General features: G+C 54.1%; 1 protein-coding gene across 1 annotated transcript in view; it reads right to left on the reverse strand.

Moving 5' to 3' along the window:
- Nucleotides 1–26,342, reverse strand: part of ZSWIM5 (zinc finger SWIM-type containing 5) — a 98,923-nt gene that overhangs the window by 6,249 nt on the left and 66,332 nt on the right. Inside the window, exons 2-10 of the mRNA XM_054833219.1 lie at nt 22,799–23,155; nt 13,852–14,000; nt 13,081–13,231; nt 7,522–7,701; nt 5,045–5,221; nt 2,769–2,915; nt 1,687–1,824; nt 1,149–1,409; nt 582–717 (exon numbers count right to left, since the gene is read on the reverse strand). Coding sequence (XP_054689194.1) covers nt 582–717; nt 1,149–1,409; nt 1,687–1,824; nt 2,769–2,915; nt 5,045–5,221; nt 7,522–7,701; nt 13,081–13,231; nt 13,852–14,000; nt 22,799–23,155 — 1,696 coding nt within the window. The remainder of the gene's footprint in view (nt 1–581; nt 718–1,148; nt 1,410–1,686; nt 1,825–2,768; nt 2,916–5,044; nt 5,222–7,521; nt 7,702–13,080; nt 13,232–13,851; nt 14,001–22,798; nt 23,156–26,342) is intronic.

Genomic DNA, 26,342 nt, shown 5'->3' on the forward strand with positions numbered 1-26,342 from the left:
ATGGGGCAGCTCTCAGCATCAGCTCTGTCCCCAGTCCCAGAGACAGAGCTGGGCTTTAATGGAGAACAGAGTGCAACTGTGCTCTCTGCCTGGCTCTGCAACATCCTGGAGCCCGGGGCAAATCATCTGCCCATCTGCGCTGGGATAACCACCCTTCCTGCGGGCAGGGAGGGCTGCAGGGTGCCTGAGGCCTGGCAGACAGAAGGCAGATGACAGCTCCGTACCTGTTTGGGACCTGCTCCGGTGGAGGACACCTGTCACCAGGACGGGCAGGTGGCGGTCCAGCCTGGGGCAAGGGGCTGGGCAGGGGCTGGACCAGCAGATATTATCAGGCCCGTGCAAATCCCTATGACGGGATTTGAAAACCAGGAATTGCCCAAACAGAGAGCAGGAGTCTCTTTGCACTGCTGCTTGGTGCCCAGGCAGCTCCACGTGCTGCACAGGATGATCCCAGGGATGGCAAGCTCCGAGCCTGCCTCCACTCCCATCCCTGCTTTAGGGTTGCAAAGCATCCCGGCTTCCCGGCGGAGCAGAGGAGGGAGGCAAAACGGGGGCAGAGACGGAATAAAACATGCACCAACCTCATGGCCCGCAAAGCCAGCTTGTACGCCAGATCTGCATCGTGGGGCAGCAGGGCAGAGAACAGGTATTTGGCAAAGGTGTGCATGGGGACGCTCTCGCGGTGGATGACTTCTCCCAAGCCGCTGAAGGGACCACCTAGGCGGAAGCAGAGCCCATCAGCCATAATTAGCACAGCAGGATCTGTGGCTGGGGTTTGCACCACCTCAAAGCTTTGACGATCTGCTCAGCAGCTCCCTGGTGCATTACTCAAGTTGGATCCAGGGCAAAGGGCTGCTCTTTCCTTTTCTAAAAACCCTTTCAGGTCAAAATCCCTCAGAAACTGAGGCCACGTTCTTAGCACCCTTCTCTGTAACGCCTCCAAGGTGGTCTCCCTCCAGGGATGTCAGCAAACCCTCACTTTGCCAGACGACAAGGCAGAGCAGCCATCCTACAGACTCAGCACCACACTCACAGAGGAAGAAGCCAGGATGGGGTCAGCCAGGCGTAAACCTTGGAAAGGGCACCCTGGAGATGTTACCAGCACTGAGCTAAGACACAGGAACCAGCTAGATGGACCAAGCCCCCACCTTCCAGCAGCAAGATGCACTGCTTCCGCAGGGTCTGCACCAGCACCGGGTCCAGCTCCAGGTCCTGCAGCCGGGCGATGATCTGCTCCTCATTGCGGCACACCTTGTCCTGGGCATAGAGACCTTCAGGCATCACTCTCTGCTGACCCATCCCCATCAGGGCCACCTCTAAGGCCAGGGACAGGTAGGACTCGCCACTGTCTTGGCTGCCGGTTGCGACGGGCACGTGTTGATACACTGGGGGTTTGGAGTCCCCAGCGTCTGGAAGAAGGGGGAGAGATGCAGCAACGTTAGAAGAGCCTTCCTAAGCGGCAGAGCCTTCCTGTGGGTCAGCACACCCTGGCCCGGCTCTGGCTGCAAACCCTGAAGGCTGGGAAAAGTCAGGGCACTAAGTCCCCCTCTCTGCACTGCAGCTCTGCCCTGGCCGGGGAGTTTTGGAGCCCAGGAGTCCCAAACCCCAGACCTGCACCCAGGACATGCCTGTCGGGCTCGGTTCAGCCACAGCCATGGGAAGGGAGCCAGGAGGAGCGCTTGGTACCTGAAATTTCAAGGCAATTTTCCTCTTCTAATCTACAAGCTTCGGTCAGGGTGAGAAAGAGGCAGCCGATGGGGTTCAGAGGGTGGCCCACCCAGCCCTCCAAGTTGGTGATGGTTGTTGCTCCTCGCTGCAGCAGCTCTGCAAGAAAACGGGACAGAAAGACATTAAAAGTGAGCTATTTAAAGACAGGTTCTGCACTCAGAGAGGTCTCTGAGACCAAAAGCCTTTTCTTACCCCACAGGCCTGGGACATGGGGACCTCCAGGCCAACTTGGGCATGGTAACTTGCGAGGGCAAGGAGCAGCTCAGAGCAGCCACTTCGCAGACTGCCACAGACATCAGAGGGAGCAGGCACCCAACAAAAAAGGTGCCCCTAAAGCCACATAAGATGCAGCAGTTTGTTCTCTGTTCCAGGAGGACACAAGGGGCTGCACAGTCCCATGATGGGGTCTATAAAGTCAGACCTGCAGCTTATGGACCCACTTGCAATGGTAGCCTGAATGTTTTGGAAACACAAGCAGAAATCTCTCTGGAGATGACAAAGACTCCCAGTGAGTCTTAAAAGCTCCATCTTTGGATGATCTCAAGTTGGCTGAGCTAGCAAGGCCCAGGAGTCACCGACCACCAGCAGGACTGCAATAACTGACCCCAGTGCTCTGCCAACTGCAATTGCAAAAGGTGGAACACTGGTCTTGTCTCAGCGAATGCAAGATGGAGGTAGCACACGCAGCCAGTTACCACAGGTCTGCAGACAAGCAGCTCCTCTTTAAGGCAGGCATCACCCACTATCGCCTGTGCAATCCCTACAGGCAACCAGACACGGCAACAGTGGGAACAAGAACACCCCTACTCCAGCAGCCCCAAGACAGCATGTGGGCACCTCTCTGTCCTTAGCGGGTGGGTACCAACACAGTTTGGCTCAAGTGATCAGATGCATCAGTTTGTCTGATACAGCGCTGCCCACTGTCAACCTCTGCCGCTTTGGATGGGGCAGCGCTGCTCTCCGAGATGAAGACTTTCTCAACCAGCTGGGACACCCCAGCTAGACCTCGAGGGACACTTCTCCCATAGCTCTACTCATACCTTTCTTCTGATGCTTATAGATTTCCAGCTGCCTTTGCTGCTGCAGTCGCAGGGTGTTGATTATGGCAACAGTTAGTCGGAGAGCTTCTCTGGGATAGCCATGGGAGCGCAGGGCATCCACCCGAGCGCAGGCTGTCGGGACGTGCTCTGCAAGGCAAGGACAAACGCAGGAGTGTGGCTGAGCTAGAGTAGCACAAAAATTCACAGGATGGTGCTGATGGGGGGGAGAGAACCTGACAGTATCAGGATTCTTCTACTGGTCTTCCCCACGCCCCAGCTAAACTCCTGCTCCCTGCCTTAAAGTCATCCTCTTCTGCCTGCTCCCGGCAGGGATGCCTACCAGGAATACTAACGGGACTCCTACCCTGTTCAACCCACAGCAGGCACGTCAGTACCTAAATCCCCACCTCCACGAACCTGATCTAGTGGAAGCATTTCCAACACGCCATTGCTGCAATACGACGGCTCCAAACACAGGCTGTTACAACCCTGCTGCTCTTTTCTCCTAAAATCTGCACGGCTTATGGTGATTTCTCTCATTGCTGTGCACCCAAACACTTCTTGGCGTCTTGTCCAACACCTCTCCCTGCTCTCCTGGCACAGGTGATGATACATGGGGTGAGGTTGTGCATCCAGCACTGTGCTGGGGCCACTGGCAGATTTGGGGTGATGTTTTGAACTGCTTCCTTAGCGCCCCTGTGGAGCGAGCTCTGCAGACACCCTGTCTCTTCTGCAGCTCTCCTACCTGGTGTTTTATTATTAGGAACAGTTGCATGAACCTCCCCCCCTCCCCAGACTCACAGTTGCTTAGGAATTCATCTGCTCCTGCTGCTCATTGCTCACCTGAAATCACAAGCAACTGTGGAGAGGATTATGACTGAGTGAGAAATTAGCAGGAGCAGATGACATGACATGCTGCATAACAAGCAGCAAAAATCCCATTTTCTTGCAAAATGTCCTATCAAGGGCGGCGGGGGGGGGGGCAGGGGGGAGGGAAGTCTCAAACAGAAGATCTAAAATTGTGGTAGAGGGATAATTTCTATTCCTGGAAGAGCTCAGAAAGCTTTGGAAATGCAGACAACCACCTCCACAAATGGGGTTTCCACGTCCCAAAGGTCACTCACAAAGAACACATGAGGAAGAGGTTTCAGAACAAACACATCTGTAAAAGAGCTTCTTGCTGTTCCCTCTATTCATTTGCTAAATGGATGAAATATTCAGCTTCTGGCTGAATTTATCACTGGAAGTTGCTGACAAATCACACTCCTCTCCCAGCACTGAGTCCCTGAAGGGGTGCCAAGAAAGCGAAAGCGCAAAATCCAAAAATCATGGCAAATACATCAGAAAAAAAAAAATATCACATGCACCAACCAGCTGGGCCAAAGGGCTCACCAGAACCCAGATTATGCTACGGACAGGGGAGCTATGGCCACCACGTCCCTGCTAGATGGGAGCCCGTGGAAGAACTAACCCACCACCACTGCCTATGGCTGCGCAGGGAGGAGACCTGCTGCCTGCAGCTACACAAAACTCTTCCCAGCGCAGAAATGTCCTCTCCTGCTCCCATTTGGGGAGCATCTCCCAACTGGGGGTCACAGTCTAGGGCTGACAGCCACACCAGGCACCCCCCAAGCCCCTCATCTCACTTGTTCTCATCCCAGACACAGTTGTCGAGGGTCTGCAGGTCTGCCCAGGGTCACGACTTTGCAGTAGAGAAGTTGTGTGGTTGTGTACATGGACTAGATGTCTACCACACAGCAGGAATCTGGGCTTGACTGGTCCAGCATGCCAGTAAGCCTCATACAAGGCTTATTGTACTGTCTGCTAATCGCCTTCAACGGAAGACTGAAGAGAGGGTGAGAGCAAGGAAGAAAAAAACCCAGAGGATACAGCTGTGCTCCCCAGCCAACTCTCAAGGGACTTTAAGCATCCAGTCCCCCTGTACTGGGAACAGTGAGAGCTTGCACTGGGGACGGCCAAACACTGCCAGGATGAAATAGGATGCAATGAGCCTGGTCCGAGCTGCCCAAGGGGAACCCAGACTGTAACGACGTGGGGCTTGCTCTAAGGACTGTGGCTGGGGTGCGGGAGGGCATCAAGTTCTTCTGCTCGCCCTACTCCTCAGGCTAAGGGCCAGGGAAGCACTTTCAATCTAGGATGCAGAAGCTTGCAAGGACCCAGGGTAGCAAAGTGTCTTTGATGCCTCGGGTGGCTCTTCTCCACTAGCAACGCTACCCACCCAGGCCACGCAAGGGGCTGCTGGTTTGGATGCTCACCTAGCCACAGTGGCTGCCCCTGGGAGTTGAAGAGGAGGCTCTCGCCCTCCCGCTGGTAGGAAGGAGACACGTAGAAGTCACTGCTAATGATGCGCTGCAGGTGGCTGTCCTGCCAGTGGAGGTCACAGCCCTCGATCGCCCGGGTGAACACAGTTCGTCTGGGCCTGGCCAGCGAGTCTGCAAAGAGAAAAACCATCAGTGCAGCCTGTTCCTCCCCCCAGACACGACCTCCCTGGGCAGAGCAACATCTTTACGATGAGATCAAAGCCCCAGCTGGTCTCATCCCAGCCGTTTCCGAGCTGAGCACAGGGGCTCCGGCTCCTGCGCTGCGGCAGATGCCTTTAGTCACCTCTGCTGCCCACCCCGACTCTGATGGAGGCTGCTGTCTCAGACGGCATTGCTAAGTAACTTGCTAGAATAGCTGCCTTGGCCAGAGAGGTGAGAATCGAGGCAGGGACTGTCTGCCTGCTTTCTGACAATAATCCACTGTCACACATGAAGCTGATGCCTTGAAACATGGCACTGCATTCCCACCCCTGTGACGCTCAGCGTGCAGGCAGCTGCCAGGGGTCAGGACTGGGCTTCCTCAGTGCTACTGCCCTGCAAGCACCACGAGCTCTCCTCTTCTGCTCCAACGCAAAGTCCTGGCTTCGCTGAACCACAGCTGCTTAGATCAGCAGCACGTGAAGCCACGAAGGGAACCGCAGAAGCATGTCTCCTCTGCCTCCAGGCGATGGGGGGAACCATCGCCTTCCAGCAACCTCCTCTGGCTGTGTGAGAGGGGTGGGAGAGAGGAGACGGCATCATCTGAAACCCCACCGCTGCTCTGCAGCAGATGTCTGTGGTCCTCTTCAGAGCCGCTCTGTAACTTCGCTGACATTTCTGAAGCTATCGAATGCTGGACAAGCATTTCACTCTTGTCCAGACAGATCAGACAAGTGATTTTTTGGGAGGAAAAGGCCTGTCTGGAGCAATCCCGCTATTGCTCCAGCCATGCCAGATCACAAGGGCCAAACACAGCCGGCGGGCTGCAAAACGGGAAGCCCCAAAGGGCGTGCAATGCTGAACGTTAGGTCCTGCAACCCACAAGACAGGCCAAGTTAAATGCATTCGGGGGGAAAACAAAAGACACTGCTCAAAGCTGATCCAGGGAGGCTGGATAAACACGCTCCGGAAACGATGGCAACAAGCAATTAGCCTGAATGCTGCGGGCACCCCGAGGTGGAGAGAAATTAAACAGGTGTTCATATGTAGAGAACCAAGCCTGCTCACTTTACCAGGAAGGATTTCAGGAATCATCTGTTCTCCTTCAGTAACAAAAGAGGCTGGCAACAATCTGCAGCAGCATTTGCATATGCACAACCATTAACCCCGGGACAGCTCCAGGATCTGTGCTGCTTTCAGTCGCCTGCTCCGAGAGGCAGGAGCGCTGGGGACAAGGGGACGCCCCCGGCATGTGCTTCGGAAACTCCCCGCACTTCTAAAAAAAGTGACCTGCTCAGCCCCCGGCAACCTGCTCCAAATGCCAGAGTGAATCCTCGGCCGAGCTGGGAACACCAAGGGGGAGTCCCGGGGCTGGCACAGGACATGGAGCAAGGCCAGGTTTAAATTAAGCTGCTCCCCAAGGATGCACACAGGGAGGCACAGCGTGGGGTGTGTGGTCCCGGCCGTGGCTGGGGTGGGCTGGCAGGACAGTCACGCTCCCAAACTGCTGCCGAGGGACTAATCCCACCCAGAAGAGTGAAGTTTCCTTCACGGCACGGCTGCCGTCCCCTCTCCTCTTCCCACTTTGGCCACCCATAATACACCAAAGAGCAATTCCAGTGCAGCAGATGGAGGCACGGTAAGAGCAGTAACTTTCAATTAATGTCTACTTCAGGCAAAAGGAAGGGGGTATTTAAATTTAAAAGGATCAAATGCTTTGTCAGGGGTTGAGAAAGTATTTTAGCACGAAGGAACAACCCCATAACTACATCGCTCCGTTTGTGCTCTGCACTTGAACTACGTTTCACTCCTGGCTAATGACTTATCTACCACCTGAATCAAAGCCCATAAGCAGGCTCAAGGGCTGGGAAAGGGGCTCTGCATCATCTCTTAACTCCTCACTCTGACAGTACAGACAGAGCTTCCAAGATCTGCTCTGCTCGGATTCATGCAGCACCGGTTTTCTGTAAAACTCCATACCCAAACCCCGCGCAGACCGTGGGAGTCTAAACTCCCCCAAGGTCAAATTGCTTTAAAATGGCCTCTAATTTCATGCTCAAAATACAGGTGACTTCACCCAAGGTGTAGCAAAGAGCCAAACGTGCCCAAGTGTATGTAAAACCAGAGGCTGTAAAGAGAAATATTTTGTATTCCCATGACTCCCGGAGACATCGCCAGCAGGTGAATCGAGGTGTCTCAACTTTGGGGTGAGTTTTGACCCAGACCCAACCCCTGTGGCCACTGGCCGGATTTCCACTCCCTGCCAGACTCACCTTGGCTGTGACCGGAGCTCTGCGTAAGCGCGTTGGTGATGTTGGGAAGCTCGTTACCGTAATTGCCATCTTCCAGGGGACAGACGTCCATCTCACCCCACTTGCGCAGCTGCCGGAGCCAGCAGGATTTCTCTTCCAGCTTGCAGTGTGGGTTTAACACCACGCACACCCACAGTGCCCCTAAACAAAGCCAAGAAATCAAGGAGGTGCCACCACCATACCCATGGGGCAAAGCTCTTCTGCTGCCGTGCTCGTCGTGAGAGCCTGAGAGGTTTCATCGGCATTCGTAAACTCATTTCAACATAATGCACGGACCCAGGAGGGGGATTTAGACAGCTTTTAAATAAAAGTAAAACTCCTCTGTAATGAAGCTAAATTATAATCTCATGAGATGGGGGACAGTGGGGAGGAGGGAAGGAGAGAGTGGCTGTGTATGAATTTGTGAGTGCTTCTGTCTGCCAGGACAAATCTAGCGTTTGAACTACACATCAAAGCATGCTTAAAAACACCCTGGCAAGCTGCAGAGTCTGTATCTCCAAAGACTAACCTGATTTTGATCCTACCCACGTTCCAAGCGCTTTAAAGCCTGCTCTGAATACTATTTCATCTGCCATTGTTCTTCAGGCCATTTGCATTCAACTATTTAAAAAGGAGATTTGGTGTATTTCCCCCCCCCGCCCTTTTTTTTTTTTTTTCCTTTTTTCTTTTTTAATCCCCAGTAGCCCCCAGCCTGCAGAGGAATCAGCAGAGGAACCTGGAGCTTGGCTTGATGTCTCACAGGCAAGAGCCCTCCAAGGTGTGAGCCCTCCAGATCTCGCAAGCAGAGGTGTCTATCAGTAGGACACCCATGCTGACACCCTCCAGGTCAACCATGGGACCTCAACAGGGGCTGTCTGCTGCGTGAGAGGCAAAACCAGGCCCAAGGACATCTGTTGTCATTAAGATCCAATTCACCCTTTCATAAGAGAGGGCTGACGCTGGTGCTTCTAGCCGAGCCTTGCCAACTCTCCTGGGTCACCCACTGCTCTGAAAAGGGCTGCAGCAACCCAAGTAAGTGCAAATCTGTGAATTCACCTTTAGTAAATCACATTTCTGCTCAAATTTCCCTGCAAGACTGCCAGGATACGGTGTGTCCCCTCCCTCGTGCCTGCCCCGCAGGGTGGGATGGCTGCGTGCTGGCACAGCTGCGGTGCACCGTGTCCCCGGGGATCCCCCCGGGCTGAGCAGCCCATGCTGCTCCTCCCTCTGCCCGTGGCCGATCCTGCCACACACGTGGGACAGCTCAGCCCCCCACAGAAACACCCCCCCGCCTCTCCTCCATGGGCCCAGCAGAGACCTGGAGCACCTTCCTTCTCCCCCCCAGCCAGATGCTCTCCCCCACCTCTCCATCCAGAGCCAAAGTTCCCATCCCAAAGCGACAGCCAGCAGCAGGACATCACCACCCAGACATGGTTCCGCAGCACGGCGAGGGGAATTCCTCCACGTGCCCAAACCACCTCCCCTGCTCGCTGTGTTTTGTGCGGCAGCTCCCCAGCTGCACAGCCACGCCGTCGAGCCAAACAGCCCTGAGCGAGGCTGCGACTCCGACACAGGCAGCCGGAGCAGCCGGTCCCTTTTCCTGGCAACATGAGGCAAAACCAGGCTGAGCAGCAACGTCCTGACTGCGGCTCTGCTCCGGTGTCTCCCCGCTCCTCTGGGTTAGAGCTGAGCTTTGGTGGTGCTCTTGGGGTGCATCTCCTGGGACTTGTCCTCTGCCAGTTGGGACTTGTGGACATGATTGGTTCAAATCATTAATAAGGTGTGGAGGCCGTGCACGTCTGGCTCCTTGCAGCAGCTTGGCTTGGCAGGAGAGACGTCATGGCGTCACAACGCAGATGGTGGCAGCAGCATCGCATCCAGGAACACGGGCATGGGAAAAGCAACCACAGACACTGAAGATCAGCAAATATTCAAAGCAGCACTTGCCTGGTCCAACTCCATCCGTGTGTCAGCTCTGCGGCTCCCAGGAAACCCCACTGAAACCTCACTCCTTTCTGATGAACAGGAGGGAAATTAGACTTCTGAGCTCCAACAGTGGTGATTAATGCACGTGCAGGAGAAGAGCCATCTTCTTAGGGGCTTTAGGGGCCCATGTCTCCCAGAGCAGGTCTATGTCACTCACTCCCAGGCTCCTGCAGGCTCCACGAGGGCTGCACTGACACGGTGTTTTTGTAAAAAAGCAGGTCTCAACTCCAGAAAATGAGTCTTCCTTAAGCTCTGGTCACCGCCCCTCAGCTGAGGGGTGGGTGCCTGCCTGCTGCCACCCCAAGGGCATAAAACTCCACGCCATCTCAGGTGGCCATGAGCTAAATCCTGCCCTCTGCTCCTGGTGTTGGGCACCCCAGGACTCCAACTGGTTTCGAGCATCACCTTCCCACCAGCGCTCCCGCCTGTTGTCATTGCCCCTCTTCGCCTGCTCTGGAGCTCCTTATGCAAAAAGCAGCCTTCAGCAATTCAGCCGGTACCGAGGCGTGGTGCTCCGGCTCTGCCACCCCCAGAAATGGGATGTGCCCACTGGATTTTTTTGGCTCCCACAGCTCAGCTAAGATGCAATCCTCTGAAGCCTCATGACTTTGCAGCCTACTTTTGGGAGCCCTCCGAGGCATCCTTTGCCTGCCAAAACGCTGTGCCCCGGGCTCTCTTGCAGAAGGGAAGATGTGGTGGGGAGGTGGGGACAAGGAGGGAAGAGGGATTCGCATCTGTCTCGGCCGCGATAATTATCTGGGAGATGGAAAAGAGGGGTTTTCAGAGCCCTATGGTCAAGTGACATCAGCTGACAGCACAAGTGACTCCTGTCCTGAGCCGAAACGCCACGCTGGGTCAGACTCCGCGTCTGTTCACATGGTGCAGAAACCTTCATCTGAACTTTCCGATAGCAGGAGGTTAAGCGGGGAACAAAGCGGCAGATCACGATTAAGCTAAGCCTCTAAACAAAAATGCTTTTTGACGATGGGGCTGGGTGCAGGGACGGGGGGGGTCAGAGCCTTCCCAGCCCAGCGGTCCCGGCTGCTGGCCCCGGAGAGGACAGGCGCTCCGCTCCCGCGCCCAAGTTTCTAAACCATCAAAGAAATTCTCCCATTTCCCACAGGGTCGCTCCCCGGCTTAATCTGCTGAAATTCGCCACTGTAAACAAGTGGCCGAGATAAATAAACCCGTCTCCAGGCAGATTAAGGTCAGGCTGCACTTCAGCTGGTTTTTCGTCTATTTTTTGTAATTAGGCTTTAATCGTAAGTACTAATGCGCCAGGGCAAATACTCCCACGCCACAGAGCTCTCCATCCAGCAGGTCTTTCCTTTGGCTCCCCAGCAGACGGGGCAATAGATGTTCAGTTGGCAGCACATGCACAAGCAAACGATGCCCTTTTTTTTTTTTTTTTAAAAAAAAACCCTCTGAAATCCTGCAAAATCCTTTACATTTTCCCCAGTATAAATCCACAATCTTCTTTAAGGCTGATCTTCTTCCAATCCCACACAAGTCTGTGATGCAGTCTTTGCTAAAATCGATGATTAATTATTAAACACGTGCCCAAAATAATTTCTGCGAGGCCCATTTTTCTCTTCCATGTGGCAGGGGAACGCAGTCTGTGGCGGTGCTTCCCGCGGCAGCTGGCAACGGGCCCCTCATCCCTCCCTTTGGCAGCAGCGGTAACGCCGGGCAGCTTTGGCATCCGCAGCCCACAGGCAGTTGGACAACGTGCCTTCGCTGCTCCACACGCCCCAGTTACCATTACCCACCCAGTGATGGTTTGGGACATGTCTCTGCCTCGCTGATGTTTGTTACTGGTGAACACCACCGACCTACTGCAGCTCCGGTCCCTCCGTGCCTCCACTCTTCCTTCAGAGGGATGCTCTGTTCCTACAAAAAACCCTGCCCAAGGCCAAATCCAAAAGGCTTCTCTAAAATGAGTGGAATAATCCCTGCTCTAAGTATATCCCATGCCCATCCTGCCCTGGAGCTGCTTCTTGGACCATCACCGTGTCCTCCGCAGGGGCTTCTCCTCAGCATGGAGATGCCCAAATCCCTCCCGCGTGACATGCCTACACCAGGTGAGCTGCTCGCTCTGACGTGCGCTGGCTGGCACCACGCTTCACCTGCTGTCACACTGATCCAGCCTTGGTTGGGCTCTGACATTCCTTAGCCACCTTGCCATCTGCTGATGGGGACGTGCCGTTGCCTCCTCCCACTCTTGTGACCAAAACTACGGGCACCAACCCGGTCCTTGCACAGTTAAGCCACGACTGAAACCCAACCACTCCTGCCTTGTGTGTGCAGGAAGGGAAGGAGGGCTCTCGGCTTGGATAGAGGGTTTGAAATCCGGCCAAATAATCTGTAATTCTGGGCATATTGCTTCCTGCGTCCAGGCCTGCTCAGACACCCATCCATCCACGTTTCACTAATGTGTTTGCTTTCTTCCATGCAGAAATTCTGGCTTGGTGGCTTTGGCCACCTCTCCAGGATCCTTGCATATCCAACCATCTAGCTGCAGCATCCCGAAATCCTGAACATATCTTCTTGGCAAGCAAGCACAGATGAGCTCTCCAGAGCCGGCGTGATTATTTCCATCCAGGGAACTTTGCACAGAAGCAAGACGCCCCGGCCCTGCCTGGCTCTCCTCCGCACAGTTTGGCCAGGCCCATGGCTATGTTTGCATTTCTTGGGCACTTGGTAGGAGGGTCCCAGCTGCAGTTTCAGGTGCTCCAGACCCTGGACCACCGTCATCCTTCTTCCAGCTCTACAACATCCCTTTGGTCTCAGCCCACGAGCCCTTGCCCTTACACAGCATCTACCAGCAGGCTGCAGAGAAGCTCAAACTCACTCATAAAACTATGGCACGAGTCAAACTATTCACCCAAGATCCCAGATGTCCAGGAGAGCCCAGAACTGCTGGATTAACTCCACCACACAACCAACCTCCCTGGGCCCACGTCATCTAAATGTTTTATTCTAATGATATTACGGTGTCAGCCAGCTGAGCTGGTGTCTAAGGTGCTTAGCTAGAATTACCCAGAACTGCATTTCCCTTAAAGCCAGGCTCTGTGCTGGCCATCCTGCCCCCCTCACCCTGGAAACGTGCATCAGAGCAGGCTGAAATCTGTTAGATGGGATGAGACTTGAGAACCTGCTTTTCCCCTCTGGATCACAGTTCCTCCAGGAAAAGCACTTCCACGTCCAGGCTAGGGCCAGCCCCTGGGGCTCACCAGCCCCTGTGTCCTCCCTCGCAAAGGTTTTAGGGCAGCACATCAAACACCAGGCTGCTGCAAGTATGGGACCAGCCACACTCTGCACACCCATCGTCATCCCCTTCGCAGGACAGTGGCTGGTTTAAGGTGTTGAACTGCGTAGTTTGCACCTGATCCAGCTGTCCCACCAGGATTTCCCCAACAGGGAAAAAGAGTAAGCTCCTGGCATCTCTAAGGGCCTCTGCCCCCAGAAGAGCCCGAAAGACCTCTGGGATGATGTCTGCTGGTCCGGCAGCCCAGGCAACCCTGATGCTGCTCTCTGCAAGGCGGTGACCCTTACCCAGCTCATCCCAGAGCTGCCGGCACTTCTCCGTTATGCCCGTCCCCTGCTGCCTCCAGAGGGAGAGCCGAGGATCGGCCATGAACTGCTCCGTTATCAACGTCAGCATCCTGGCCCCGTTGGAGTCCCTCATGCGCAGCATCTCCCGGACCTGGAAAGGACAGAGAGAAGGTCTTGGTGAGACAAAGCATGGACCCTCCGAGGTGTTAAAGACATGGTCACCCGGCTAGCAACCCACAGCTCCCTCAGTCTGGGGGTCCAGACTGTGAATATATATACATATATATATAATGTATAGCCATACATGATAATGCTCATGCCATGGCTGTGATGTGGCTGGTTGGAGTCCAACTGAGTAGCAGCCACAGCCTAGGGCGTAAAGAGGACCAAGCGATCAAGAACATGAAAACAAGGCCCATCTGCAAAGAAAGAGAACAGCTCGTAGGCTGGTGTCACTTCTCCATGGTCTCGGTAGGCTCTGCAGGGTTGGCCTTCCCCCCACCGTGCTGATGGGGAGATGGGGGGAAGCCCTCCCTCACACAGGGATCACGTCAAACCCATCACGTGGGAGGAAGGGACCTGCTAGAAGAGTGGGTGAGACAACCCAGGCCTGACCCAGAGCCTGGATTACAACCGCCTGCTCTGTGACCGGGCGAGAAGGCACTGGAGCAGAGATTCCCAGCTGTGACGGGCAGCCTGCCAGGGCAGCCGGCGAGCTGCCGGCTACGTGACACACCGAGCGGAGAGGGGAGAGAGTAGCTGGCTCCTCACCTTGGCAAACATGGAGTTGAGCTGCTTCCCCGAGCCGTAGTACCCTCCCTGAGATAGGAACAGCTTCACCTGCTCTCGGACCTGTTCTTCATCCAAGTGCCAGCAGTTCTCGTCGTCTATGCTGGCCCCAGCAGTGGGGTCGGGAGCGCCTGTGTGGATGGGGAGGGAGAAGAAAAAAAGACAACCATGTTTACAGCAGCAGGGTCAGCAGTCCCACCAGCAAGAAGCAAACCTACCTCTACTTTATACAGACCCACCTCTATTTTATCAGCTCAGGTGAGGGAAAACCAACCAGGTTCCCGGGCAGTGAGCCCCAGCTGGCAGCATCACGCTCTCCTTCCATGGCGGTGGCAGCAGCCAAAAGGAGGGATGCCAGCCGCAGGGCTAATGCCTAGCTAGCCCCTCTTCCTCCGCGCCCCACGTGAAGTGAGGCTGAGGAAGAACAAGGACCTGCCTTCCTTCAAAGCCCCAGGGGTGCAGGCAGCGCAGCTGCAGAGCCCGGAGCGCTCCCCGGCTCCAGGGATCGCCTGGGGTGCTCCTCCTCCTGCTCCACATCACCAGTTTGTTTAAGCAGCAGTAAATCTCCAATTCCTGCAAGCCCTTCCCCACGTTAGGAACAGTTTAACAAAGGTACCACTGCATGGGGGCTCCAGAGCCGCGGGTTAAACACGGGGTGCTGCCCCTCATTTGCTTTAGGACGGGGACAAGTCACTGCGCGTCAGCATACCTGCCTGGGAGAGACCCTCTGCTGCACAGAGCAAAGGATCAATAATCCTTCAAAGAGCAAACTGTGACTAGAGCAGGGCCTTTGGCAGGCACACACGTCTGTTCACAGGCTGTATTTCATCTTCCAGGGAATAAAAAAAGAAAAAAAAAATAATCTACACGTGCTTTAAACAACAGCTTGGATCCACCTCCCCTTGCCTTGCCCCTTTTAAGTCCCATTTTCCCCTCCGAGCGCTGCTCTACTTCCCGGCGATGCCCCGGCTTCCCAGGCTCACGGGGCAGGCAGCAGCCCGGCTCCAGCGAGCAGCCAGGGGTACAAAAGGGAACAGAAACTCAGCTTTTCAGCTCCCCACTTTTGAGTCCTGCTCTGCAGAACTTCTCAGGGAGCACCAGTGCCAAGGAGGGACCGGTGCAGCTGGACAACGCTCTGCTCCACTTTGGTCTGCTTCTCCCATCTCGTCTCCCTCTCGAGCGAGGAATGGGGTCGGTGTGGGAAGAGCGAGGTGCTGCACGGACAGCTGAGGGATGCTGTAAGCCAACACATTCCCAATTAAATCTTAATGGTATCTTCCCCGCTTAACTGGGATCTGGTTGAGGAGCAGACATCGCTTTCATGCGGAGACAGCTCGGGATGCTGTGCACGCCCCAGGCCCGCACGTTGTTGAACGAGGAGCTCAGATGCAATTCAGGAAAATCAAGCTCCAGGATGCCTGCTCAGCAAGGCGACTGTCTCTTCTTGGCTTGTAAGTGAGAGGACATCAACCCGAGGGGTTCTGCTCCTCCGGCAAAGGCTGAGAATGGTCCTGACCCGATAAGATACAGCTATTTGTATTTAATGTCCTTTATAAAATTCCTTTAATTTCTGCTAACAGTTGCTGCCCAAGAGCTGTTCCAACAAGCTCTAGGCACAGCCTGCACGGTGCTGAAGGGAGAGGAGGATGCTGCTCCCTCTGTAGAATAATTTGTAGTCGACAGAACCACGTAATTGGGATGGGAGCTGAAGCAGCAGAAAGGAGATCATGGCCCCTGGATGAGCACGAGGGCTTTTGCCTACAGCCCCACACGTGCCCTGATCCTGCTCCCCTGCCGCCGGTGGCCAAGCCCTGCCGTAAGCCACGAGGGACCACCGTGCCAGAGACAGTCCATCCTGGCCATCTCAGCTTTACGGTGCCTTTTCCTTCCCTCCCCCAACCCTGTCCTTATCTCGCAGATAAAGAGCAGACAAGCCAGCGATTATCCCCTATCAGGAACCGATGACTAATCTGTCTACCACCAGCGCTTATCCGGCCCCATCGCCGAGGTATCCCAGACACTCGCGCTCTGAATATCCTCCTCCCCACCATCCCGCCCGCAGCTCCCAGCTGCAGCCATACAGACCTGCCGGGTCTGCCCGGCATCTATAGGGTCACCTGGCTGCATCTATAGGGACCAGAAGGGTGTGGATGCCTGGGGTGACCCATCCCACCTAAGCTCAGCTCATCCTTGGTCCCTCACCCAGGCCGCTGTGACAGATAGAGGTGGAGGAGGAGTTAGCAAGGTGCGAAAGGTGGCTGCATTTTTCTGGGGTTCCCAGGGCTACCCTCCGTGCTCGCTGCTCACGCATAGCGCTAGCGACGGAAAGCCCAAGCAGCGAGGGAAGAAGCGTGCAGCTAAATAAAACCTCCTCCTCCCACGCAACACATTGAGCGCTTCGCACGTTGGGGTTCAGGCCGCAGCCAAATTAGTAACGCGCCCCCGCGCCTCCAAATAAAACCCAAATTTGCTTGTAAATCTATTTTGCTCTCCTATAAAAGATTCAGAGAGAGGGTTGTAATAGCAGAATCCCACACGTGCAACGCAGCTCAGCAGATAATGGGCTGCCCAATTACGCCGGGGAGCTGGATAAACATTTAAGAGCAAACAACGGGATTTGTGCTGGGTTTAAATATTAATGGCAGGATTTGTCCACCTCCCCTTGCCAACGTTCACACCGTGGGGGCTTCGGCAGTGGCATGCTGTGACGCAGCCAATGAGTGATTCCATGTCTCTGCTCCAAAGGAGCAGGGAACGGCATGTAAAACAGCCCAGAGCCTGCATAACACGTTTCTCATATAGCAGCATTGTGCTCCAAAGAGCCCTCTTTCAGATGTGCTGGATCTTGGTCCTGCGGGATTCAGATTTAAGGAAACACCACCACACATCTTGAGTGGAAAGAGTGTTTCACCAGCCCGTTTACACTGGCTGTAGAAACAGAGATAAAAATGCCATCCATCAAACAAGAAGCAGGACCCCCGCCCTCGCTGTGGGCTCGGGGTTTAACTGTTTGACACCCAAGTGAGACTTCTCCAGCGGCATACAAAGACTGAGAAATAAGGACTGGAAAAATCTACAAGCTAGAAACCAGAGCAACGGCAGACATGGAAAAGTCAACGCCTCGCTCAGAAATTAGCTACCCAACATGAAGAAAATGTAAGGTGCTCCTGAACTGGAAAGCAGCAGGTTTCCAGGGCTGAGGAGGTGGTAGAACCTCATGGCTCATGCCAAGGCATCACCACATCCCAGAACCAAGCTCATGAACCCAAGAAGGGGAAATACATCAGCCAGGCAGCGTGGGAAGCACTCCAGAGCATCTCACCCAGAGCAGGAGTGGCGACACAAAGAAAAAGGGATAAATTATTATTTTTAACCAGTGCCACCCAGGGATGCAGGTGGCCACCCCAGCATCTCCCTCACAGTCATCTCGGCCAACCATGCCCAGTACTCGCTGGCAGCTTGGGATCTGGCCGTGCTGGTCCTGGGGTCGGCGGTGCTGGGGAGGGCTCTGTCAGCCAGCCAAGCCGCAGCCGCCCAGAGCAGGGCTGGCCATTGTGGCAGAGGTTCACAAGGGCCATCTCATGACTGCATGTGGTGGCGTTGCTGAATGCCTCTGGGCTGCCTCTCCGGCGTCCAGAGAGAAAACAGACGTGAAGGAACAGCTCGGGGCAGGGGGTGGGGAGGACACGGACAAATAAACAAACAGCAGAAAACCTCAGAGAGAAAATAACCAGGCACCAGAAAGGAAATGAACTCTAAGAGGGGATTAAAAATAGCAGCGAAGTAAGGAGTCAAGCTCCACCAAAGCTCCTGGTTCATTTTCAAAGGGGCACAGGTTGGATGGAGCCTCCAGGATGGCCTGAAGATTCACACCCATCTGACAGCGATGGGGCAAGTGAAGCCAGACCGTCTGCCAGCATGGTGGCCAGGAGCTCCCTGGTCCAGTTGGTACCAGCATTGGGTTCAGCTGTCTTTGGAAGCACCACACGTGTGCTTTTTGGTTGTTCAGCAACCCCAGCGACTCTGCAAGACAAGGGGGAAGAGCCACTGGCAGAGACTTTCTCTCCAGCACTCAGGTGTGTTATTTTCCCTTAAATTCACATCAGCTCAGCAACCAGGAAGATGAATCCCCTGCAGACCTGACCTTCTCCTCCTCCCTAGCAGGAAGGCAGAATTTAAAATAGATTTGCCAGTGCTGCTGTCCAGATGCTGTCATGGGGTGACCTCAAAGTTAAAGACTGCCTGAGGACTCCTCAAACATTAGCCCTGGCTCAGTGTGACAGGACAAGCAGGCAGGTACTTCCCGCTTGGCTGACCTGGCAGCCAACTTGCTGTGCACAAGGAGCAAGATGGGCCAACAAGTGAAGGACAGTATTAGCCCAGGAGTTGAAGGAAGGGCTCAAGGTGGTCAAGAATGGCTCAAGGTGGCCAAGAATACATGTGGGACAAAAGTGAAAAGATGAGGCAGAGAGCTCCTTATGGCTTTCACGTAAGCAAATCTGTTTTTCCTATGCCAAAGCCTGAGGGACCATTCCCACTAAGAGTTTTCTGAAGGTCCTCTCCTCTGAGGAAGCTCCTGAGACGCTGCAGGACCACAGAGGCCCCTTGGTGATTCACACTGACTCTCTGCTGGCTTGTTTTTGGAAGGAGCTGTCCCTGCCCTGCGAGACAGTGGAGGTTTTGTGGCTTTTCCCACTTCTAGCTGAGAAGGAGCATCCTGAGCATTTCAATGGCATCAGCTGAGAGCCACAGACACTGTGTCACCCGCTGGCATTTCCGTGGGGCACACAGACCGCCCTGACCACGTCCCCTGGGCTGAGGGCAGCAGCTCTCCCTGCCATGCCCAAGCACTGCTCAAGCAGGGCGAATTACTGAGCTGCAAACACCAGGCTGGCCAAAACCTCCTGCTCCTTACCCAAGGAAGGTGGAGACCTCACTGATGGTGCACAAAGAATACCTTTAAGACCCAAATCTTCTGGGTCTGCAGGCACTGTCAATCCTCAGAGCTGCCTCTCCTGTCTTTAAGCCTCTAATTAAAGATATTAACGACCATCGTCTCTGGCCCTGCAGCAGTCTCCGTCAGCCTCCTCTCTTTCCTTGACTGCAGACTGCTTTTGCCCTCAGGAAGAATCCAACGTGTGCCTCCAAAGCCCAGACATCCCAATCAGGCTCAAAGGATGTATGTGAGAAAGCACCTTTCCTTCTGTACACCCCACACTGGTCACATCTTCCTCTCAAAATAAATTCATATCATTCCCTACAAGCATGAACCAAAACACAAGAGGAGATGAATGCCACCTCCCAAGTCTGCTGGCTGGCTTGGACCCTGCACACTTGCTGCTGTTGGGTGTTGGATCCACGCTCTGAGAGCACGAAACCCAGCGCTGCTGTCAGGACTCATTGGTGCTTCTGGTTTCCCCCTCCTCCACATTGCTGGCTTTTGCTCCCCAAATGCTCCCTTCTCTGCCTGCAATTCCCATTTCTGCTCTTTCCAGCCCATTTCAGCCTTGCCCTCTCTGATACCTCCTGGCCCTCTTTGCAATACCTTACTGCACCAAAGCAATCACTCTCTGTTCCTCGTTTGCACCGCAGGAGGACATATTCTTCCGATGGTGGTAAAGCATGGACCTCCGCAATGGCAGAGCTGCACCTGTCCCCAGCACATCCCACCATGGCTGGCGGCCCTGAGCCACTTTCTCAGCGTGCATTTCCCCCGAGCCAGGCTGGCCCCATGACAAACCGACACGAGCCCTGGGCTGATGCTCTCGGAAAAGCAGAGGGTGCAGGGTGCCAAGGTGGCCACCACCAGATAGACGCTCCTCACTCTGTCGGAGGCCTGGCTGTTGGATCCAAGCTCTCCAGCTGCAGGTCCTGGCTGCCCCCAGCAGCCACCCCACCAGGAAAGGCCAAGTAGCCACGAGTCACATTTGCTGGCACAATGACAACCTTGCAGCCTTGCTCCGTGCCGGACAGTCACGCCGCTGACTTTATCCCCAAGCAGGAACACACTCAGGGAAGGGACACATCAGCACTGAAACCCACCCGTCTCCTCACTCCAGCTGCCACTTCAGACGCTGAGTGTGGAAGTGTCAGACACATGAGACGCTCTCGCTGTGAGCACGCTGCCCTTTGCAGCCAGCTACGAGAGCAGAAACGTGACCCACTTAAGCAGGCAGAGGTCAAGTGGGGAGCAGAGCGGCAGGCACACCTAGGCTCTCTGCTCAGACTGAATCCTTCGAGAACACGCAAGCGCCTTGGCTGCGATCCGAGACTCCATCGTTACTGGATAGTTTACATTTCCTTCTAGGAAGGCAGCCGGGAAGATCGGCATGCGGTGCACAGCCGCAGCTACAGACTCCTGCAAGGAACAAAGCTCTGACACCCCTAGACGAGCGTGCCAGACAATGGCCTTTAATTTTCTTTGCCATTCAGGCTCTGCAGGGGGAGAAGGAGCAGCCCCAAAAGCCTTATTTTACTAAACCAGCCAATCCCCTTGCACAAGGGGCATTCCCCAGCCAGCCTGGAATGCTCCTGAGGCGCAGAATCACCTCCTCCGTCCCATGTGCTCACCATCGACATGGAAGGAGCAGCCCTTTGGATGACCAGAGGCAGGTGGGGAAGACCCAATACTGATCTAAAGCTCAACAGACCTCTCCCCAGAAGAAAGGGGGGGAAAAAAAGAAAGGATTTCTGGAGAGGCTGTTCTTGCTCCAAGGTATAACAACCTCAGGTGTCCAATGCACACACTGGGTGACCGTTTGGGCTGCAGAGGTTGGCCTGCCAAAAGCCACCTTGGTCTCAACCCCAAGGTGAACAAAGGTGTGACCCCAAGGGTCTGAACCAGAAACGGCCAAGAAGTGCGCACATAAGCCCAGAAAGCTCCATGTAAAGCATACCTTGAAGAATTTCAAATCCCATGATCAGCAACCCTCTACGAATGCATGAACCACAGCTGGGAAGGGCAAGATGGGGGAAAAATTTGGATCCCCTTCAACTGGAGCCCCCAAAATTGCTCTCTCATCCGCAGCTCCACACGCCTGCAGCCCTTCCTCACCCTCAAGTAGCTCTGTGATGTAGTTGCACTTCAGCTGTGTTTCGCTGGCAGGACAAAGAGGGCAAAGCTTGCAGCACTGTCCAGGACTGAGAGCTGAAGCCCTGGACAACATCACTCTGAACTTGAATGTGAGGGGTTTTGAGCCTTCCTTTTCACAGGGTGCAACCTATATGAGTTTTAGATCATCTTAAGTTCATCTTTGATCATCTTTAGATCACCTCATCATCCTAAGGCTTGATCTGCATCCTCCCCCAGGATGAGACGAGGCCGTTCTCCTGCTTGAAGAAGCGTTTACTCGCTTGTGACCCCAGCTAGGCAGCCACATGGGTGTCAGATAGGTGCCACCTTCTGCTGGGTGAGTCAATGCATCTCTGTCAGCTCAAAATCGTGTGCTGGAGTGTGTGAATTTGCACAAGTCTGAAGGGACAGAGAATTTTTGCTTTGTTTTCTAAAACCACTTATAAAAACAAGAGGCAGATATTGAACCAGAGCCAACATCTGTATCTTTGTAAGACTCTCAATCACCAGCCTTTTGCTGACTCTAGAGCAATAAATATTCAGAGCCTTAAAAGCTTTTCTTCAATCTGCTTAGGAGAAAGCAGCCTCAAACAATGGCCAAGAAGGGATCTTGCCCAACCTCAGCTTCAGTGGATCAGCTCAGGGAGGGAACAGACCTCACCAGATTCCTGTAGCACCACAGCTCCTCATTCTTTTTTAATGCCAAAAAACAAGGAACTCCCCCCAAAAGCCAGTAGTTTAGAGCACAATCACACTCACAGCAGATGTGGCCCAGCACAGGAGACAAAAGCCTTTCCCAAGACAGGAGCAGGAACAACCAGATAGAGGGAGGGGAAAATAGAAGATCAGAGCTGCCATCACCTCTGCGGTGGAGGTGGACCCCTGGCCTCACTTCTACATGTGGATTCAACCAGTTCAGATCCTATTTTAGACTGCATATGGGGCTTTTCATCTTCGGAGCACTTAACAGGCATGTGTTAATCCCTGCAACGCCCTTCCGTGGCAGATAAGTGTTTATTATCTCCGCTCTACAGCTGGTGGGACAGGCGTGGTGGGGAGCGGCTCATTGTTGCAGACCCTGGGCAACCTCAGCTCCTGGACTCCTTGGAAAGACAGCAGGAGCGCCTGGCTCGGGCTGATGAAGGGAGTCTCAGGGCAACTCCCCAGGGAGCCTGGGCCACCTCCTGGGCCACTGGGCAACTATAGCGGGACTGAGATGGGCACTGTCCCCCAGCCAGTGCTTTCCACGGGAGGAAGTCAAAAGCATCTTCCAAACAGAAAGCCCCAGGACACATCTCCGCTGCCTTTGTGCAGTAGGTCAGGACAGCGGCGCTCATTTATTATGGGCAAATTAACGCCCGTGGAGATTAAAGCTTTATCTCCCACCGGCTCAGCCTCATCTGACTTAGCAACGTGCAGGGCTGGGCTGACACTGTGTTCCTGCACGCTGGAGGAGCCACGTCCCCACTGCATCTCTCTCCTCGGGGTCCCAGCACCACGTCCTTCTGTGTTGGGGACAAACTGTGTTCCCTTCTTCCACCTTGGGCTTCTCCATCCTACTCTGACCTGTGTCTTGTGCACCGCCAGCCTGTCTGCTCTGCCTTTTCTCACCTGTTGAAGCCAGCGTTTGACAGATAAACACATAAAGAAGAACAGAGGGCAGAACGGGGACGCATGGCCAATATCAATGTGGTCCCAACACCCACGCATTAATGTCAGTTTGACACTGCCACTTCCTCTGTGCAGCAACAAACACGGCAAAATGAAGGTGACCACCATCAGCGTGAAACCACCAGCCCATCCCCAAAACAGAGAGTGAATCAGTGCCGAGCTACCCAGGGAGGAGGGAGGAATTACCGTGCACTTGGTTGATCTCAGAGTTGGACGACAGGATCTCATCAGCCAACTTCTGGGCCGTGGGCAGCACCTCAGTGTGGTGTGCCGTGATCAAATACTGAACAAACTTCTGGAGCTGGTCCCTGTTCATCTGGAAAAGGGTCTCTGAGATGGGAAGACGGAGTTTGACCTGGTCTGGCTTGCGGATCCTGTACAGTGAAAGCGCCACTACATGGGCGCAGTAAAAAATGTCCTTGTTCCCGCAGCCGCATGTCACTGAGGTGATTTTGCAGCGGTCGAAGCTGATGGCCACCTTGTAGGTCATCTCTGGTTCTGTCGCAGTTGCCGGCTCTGTTACCGTCCCACTGAGGTGGAACCCTGAAGAAGGAAAGGAGAAGGGGGAAAAGGCCATGTTAGCTTCCCTCTGACCATGACCACCGATGCAAACTCTGGAAGGTGGAAAGGACCAGCCAAGACCACTTATGCATCACTATATCAAGCAATGTAGCACCCAACACACACCGCCCCGGCGGCTTACACTTGCGTACGAGCACGCTTTTGCACCAACACACACATGCAGCCAGACTCATTGGTGAGTTTATTTAAACCCTCAGGGGAAGAGCAAAGCTGCTCAGTTCCCATTTGTTTAAGAGTCTCTCAGACTGCTTCTCTCCTGGGAGTCATCTTCATCCACACCTCCCTCTCACTGAATTTGCGACTCACGTGAGCGAGGGATAGCAGAAAAAGGCCAGGTTTTTTCTTTGATGAGGCAGACAAACCCCCCCGACAAATTAAATGCAACGGAACTCCAACCTCAGTCCCTCAACCAGGTAGCACACTCCAGGGCAGGGCCACAGCTCTGAGCTCTTCCACAGAGAAGTAACAAGGAGCAAGGACAGGAGCAGTGCACAGTCTGAAACGTGGGCTGGGGGAAAACCGTTTGTTCCTTGAGCTCCACAATATTTGCCGCTCCCCTGCAAGCTCTCGAGCTTTCCCTGAAATGCTGCTGCCAGGGAGCCAGCCACTCATCTAGCATGATCCATGTGTTGGGCTGCAGGGACAGTCCAAATCACTCACACAAATGTTACGGTGCTCCCGACAGCCCCCCACCGTGCTGTGAGGGGCTGCAGTACCTTCGGACACAAACCGTGAAAAAAAAATCCCAACAAGTCCCAAATGCAGGTGAGGAGCATGAAATGGGCTCTGACGGTCCTCTGGGACCAAGGAAGGTGGATGCACCAAGCAAATAAAGGATAAAGTCAGTGAGAAAAGACTGGGTGTCCATCAACCTCGATCTGAGAGCCCAGGCAGCCCTTCCCAGGAGCTGGCTGCTAAGGAGATCCAACGCCAACACTGCACTTGCCCAGTCACCTGGAAAAGGGACATCTTTGTTTCCCCCATCCATCTGCCTTGTTCCTTCAAGTAGAAAGAGGCTGCACCAGGAGGTTAATTAACGTGGCCAGGGCCACCCAGTCCCCCTGTATCAGAGCCCGGCATCGTACCTGGGACCCGGCACCCCACGCTGCCCACCCCAGCCCTCCCTCCCTGAAGAGGATGCTCACTTTTCTCCGTACCACTGCAACCTTATTAAGCCCGTGTTTGTAGAGAGGTCTCTGCGGAGCCTGCCGTCCCCCCAGAGAAGGCAGCAGACAGCTGAGTGCCCTACAATTAGCGACAGAAAAGGAGAAGGGGTGGGGGGGCGAAGATTAAAATACATTAACTGCATCAAACCCTTGTGCGTTTGCCAGCTCTCACAAAGGCTTTCCGAGACAAATTCTACCAGAGGTTTTTAATAAATGGCATCAAAACCAGCTATTCACTGCCAGTCTCTTTAAAGCCACGCCAAAAACCACATTCAAATCTGATTAAGCGTCAAGGAGGTCTGCTTTCACTTTAGTGCAGGGGAAGGGGAAAGCAGACCTGTTCTGCTGCCATCGCCCGAAACCCACCCCGCATGGCCGGTGGACCGGGAGGGGAGGGATGGACAACCCTGCGCTGCCCTCTCGCTCGCACGCTGACAGGAGCGGAACCGTAGCAGCAGAGGTGCCAGGCTCGGCGCTGCGGGAGCAGCGTGGCCAGGGGCTGACGAGCCCCCCCCCGCCCCGAGTCCGTCCCCCAGCAGCCAAACTATACAAATCCCGAGGATAAACTCCGAAGTGTTTATGTTTTACCACTTCTCTGGTCTGCGATGCTTGGCAGGCGGCTCCAACTTGCTGCCAGTTTCTCCCTAGTTTACTTTTTGAACAAGTTAAAAGGACTGGAAACAACGTTCCTGAGCAAGAATATATGTATATACATATATGTACACCCATAGGCACATACACACACATATATAAAACCCTCTAAGACAAATCACTAGCCATAAACACTGCCTTCAAATGCTTACTTTAGCAGGATCAGGGGCCAGACCCCACTGGGGGCTAACCGGTGTAAGGCTGGAAGAACCCATTTAACTAAACGGCCTGTTTCAGACAGGTGTAAGTCTGAAAAATACATCAACCGTGGACCGAACCCAGCCCCTCCAGAGACGACATTTGCCCAGATACTCCCCAGGCTGCTCTCAGGCATCCTGAAAGCTGCGCTCCCCCATCCGCTGCAAGAGCCGGTCCTTGCAACTCCTAGCCGGGGTCTGCCCGTTGAACAGGACCGTTCAGCGCGTCGGCAACTGCCAAGTTCATCTGGCACACGAGCCCCAAGTCAAGTGTCAGTTTAGATTTTAGCCGCGGTGGCAGCAGGTCTATTTAAGATAAACTGGGAACTCTACACAAAACATTTATCAAAAGCTTCATCAGAAATTAAACGTGGTGAGAGGGGAAAGGAGGAGCTGGCAGGAAGAGCAGCATAATTTGGGAATGTTTACATTAACGGGAGGTCAGCCTGCAGCTCCCATGGGTGGGAGATGGCTTCACCAGCCCAGCAGCGATGGGTATCGCTGTCCCAGACAGGAGCGGCAGTTAAAAAGTAGGTTATGGTGTGGTTACTCCATCATCCATTGAAGCACTCACTCCTGAAGCACATCACACAAAAACCTGACGCTACAGTCACCAAGAGGCTATAGGTCACCCTGGAGTAGGACAGCTGTCACCGTACCCTCCTCGGCATTCATCTCACATCCCAAGAAGCACATGGGGCAGGCAATACTGGCACTCTAGCAGAGAGAAACACAACCCTGGCCACAGACACGGGCTCTAGATAGCATTGAAAGCACAACCAAATACTTTCCTCCGTGTCCCTCCCTGCACATTTCAATTTAAGATGTTCCTACAGCCAAGTGCTTATCTAGGACTTCATCTTCTGTTCCTTAACATAAACTAACTTGGTGTTTGATTTGCTGCCAGCAAAGTGACAGTGCCAGGGCTTGAAAATCATGGAAAAGAAATAATTAAATAGCATCTTTGTAACTACAGACTCATTACACCACATCGGAGCCTAGCTCTGTCCCAAGAATGACGTCGCCTCCCCTACTTTTACCAGGGATGCTTCCTAGTGGATGTCTCTCTGATCCAGGTTGCAAAAGGAGCCGAGCATTCACACCTGCTCCAGAAAGAGCACAGAAAGGTCCCTC

The sequence above is a fragment of the Grus americana genome, chromosome 8 (assembly GCF_028858705.1).
Source record: "Grus americana isolate bGruAme1 chromosome 8, bGruAme1.mat, whole genome shotgun sequence".
NCBI lineage: Eukaryota > Metazoa > Chordata > Aves > Gruiformes > Gruidae > Grus > Grus americana.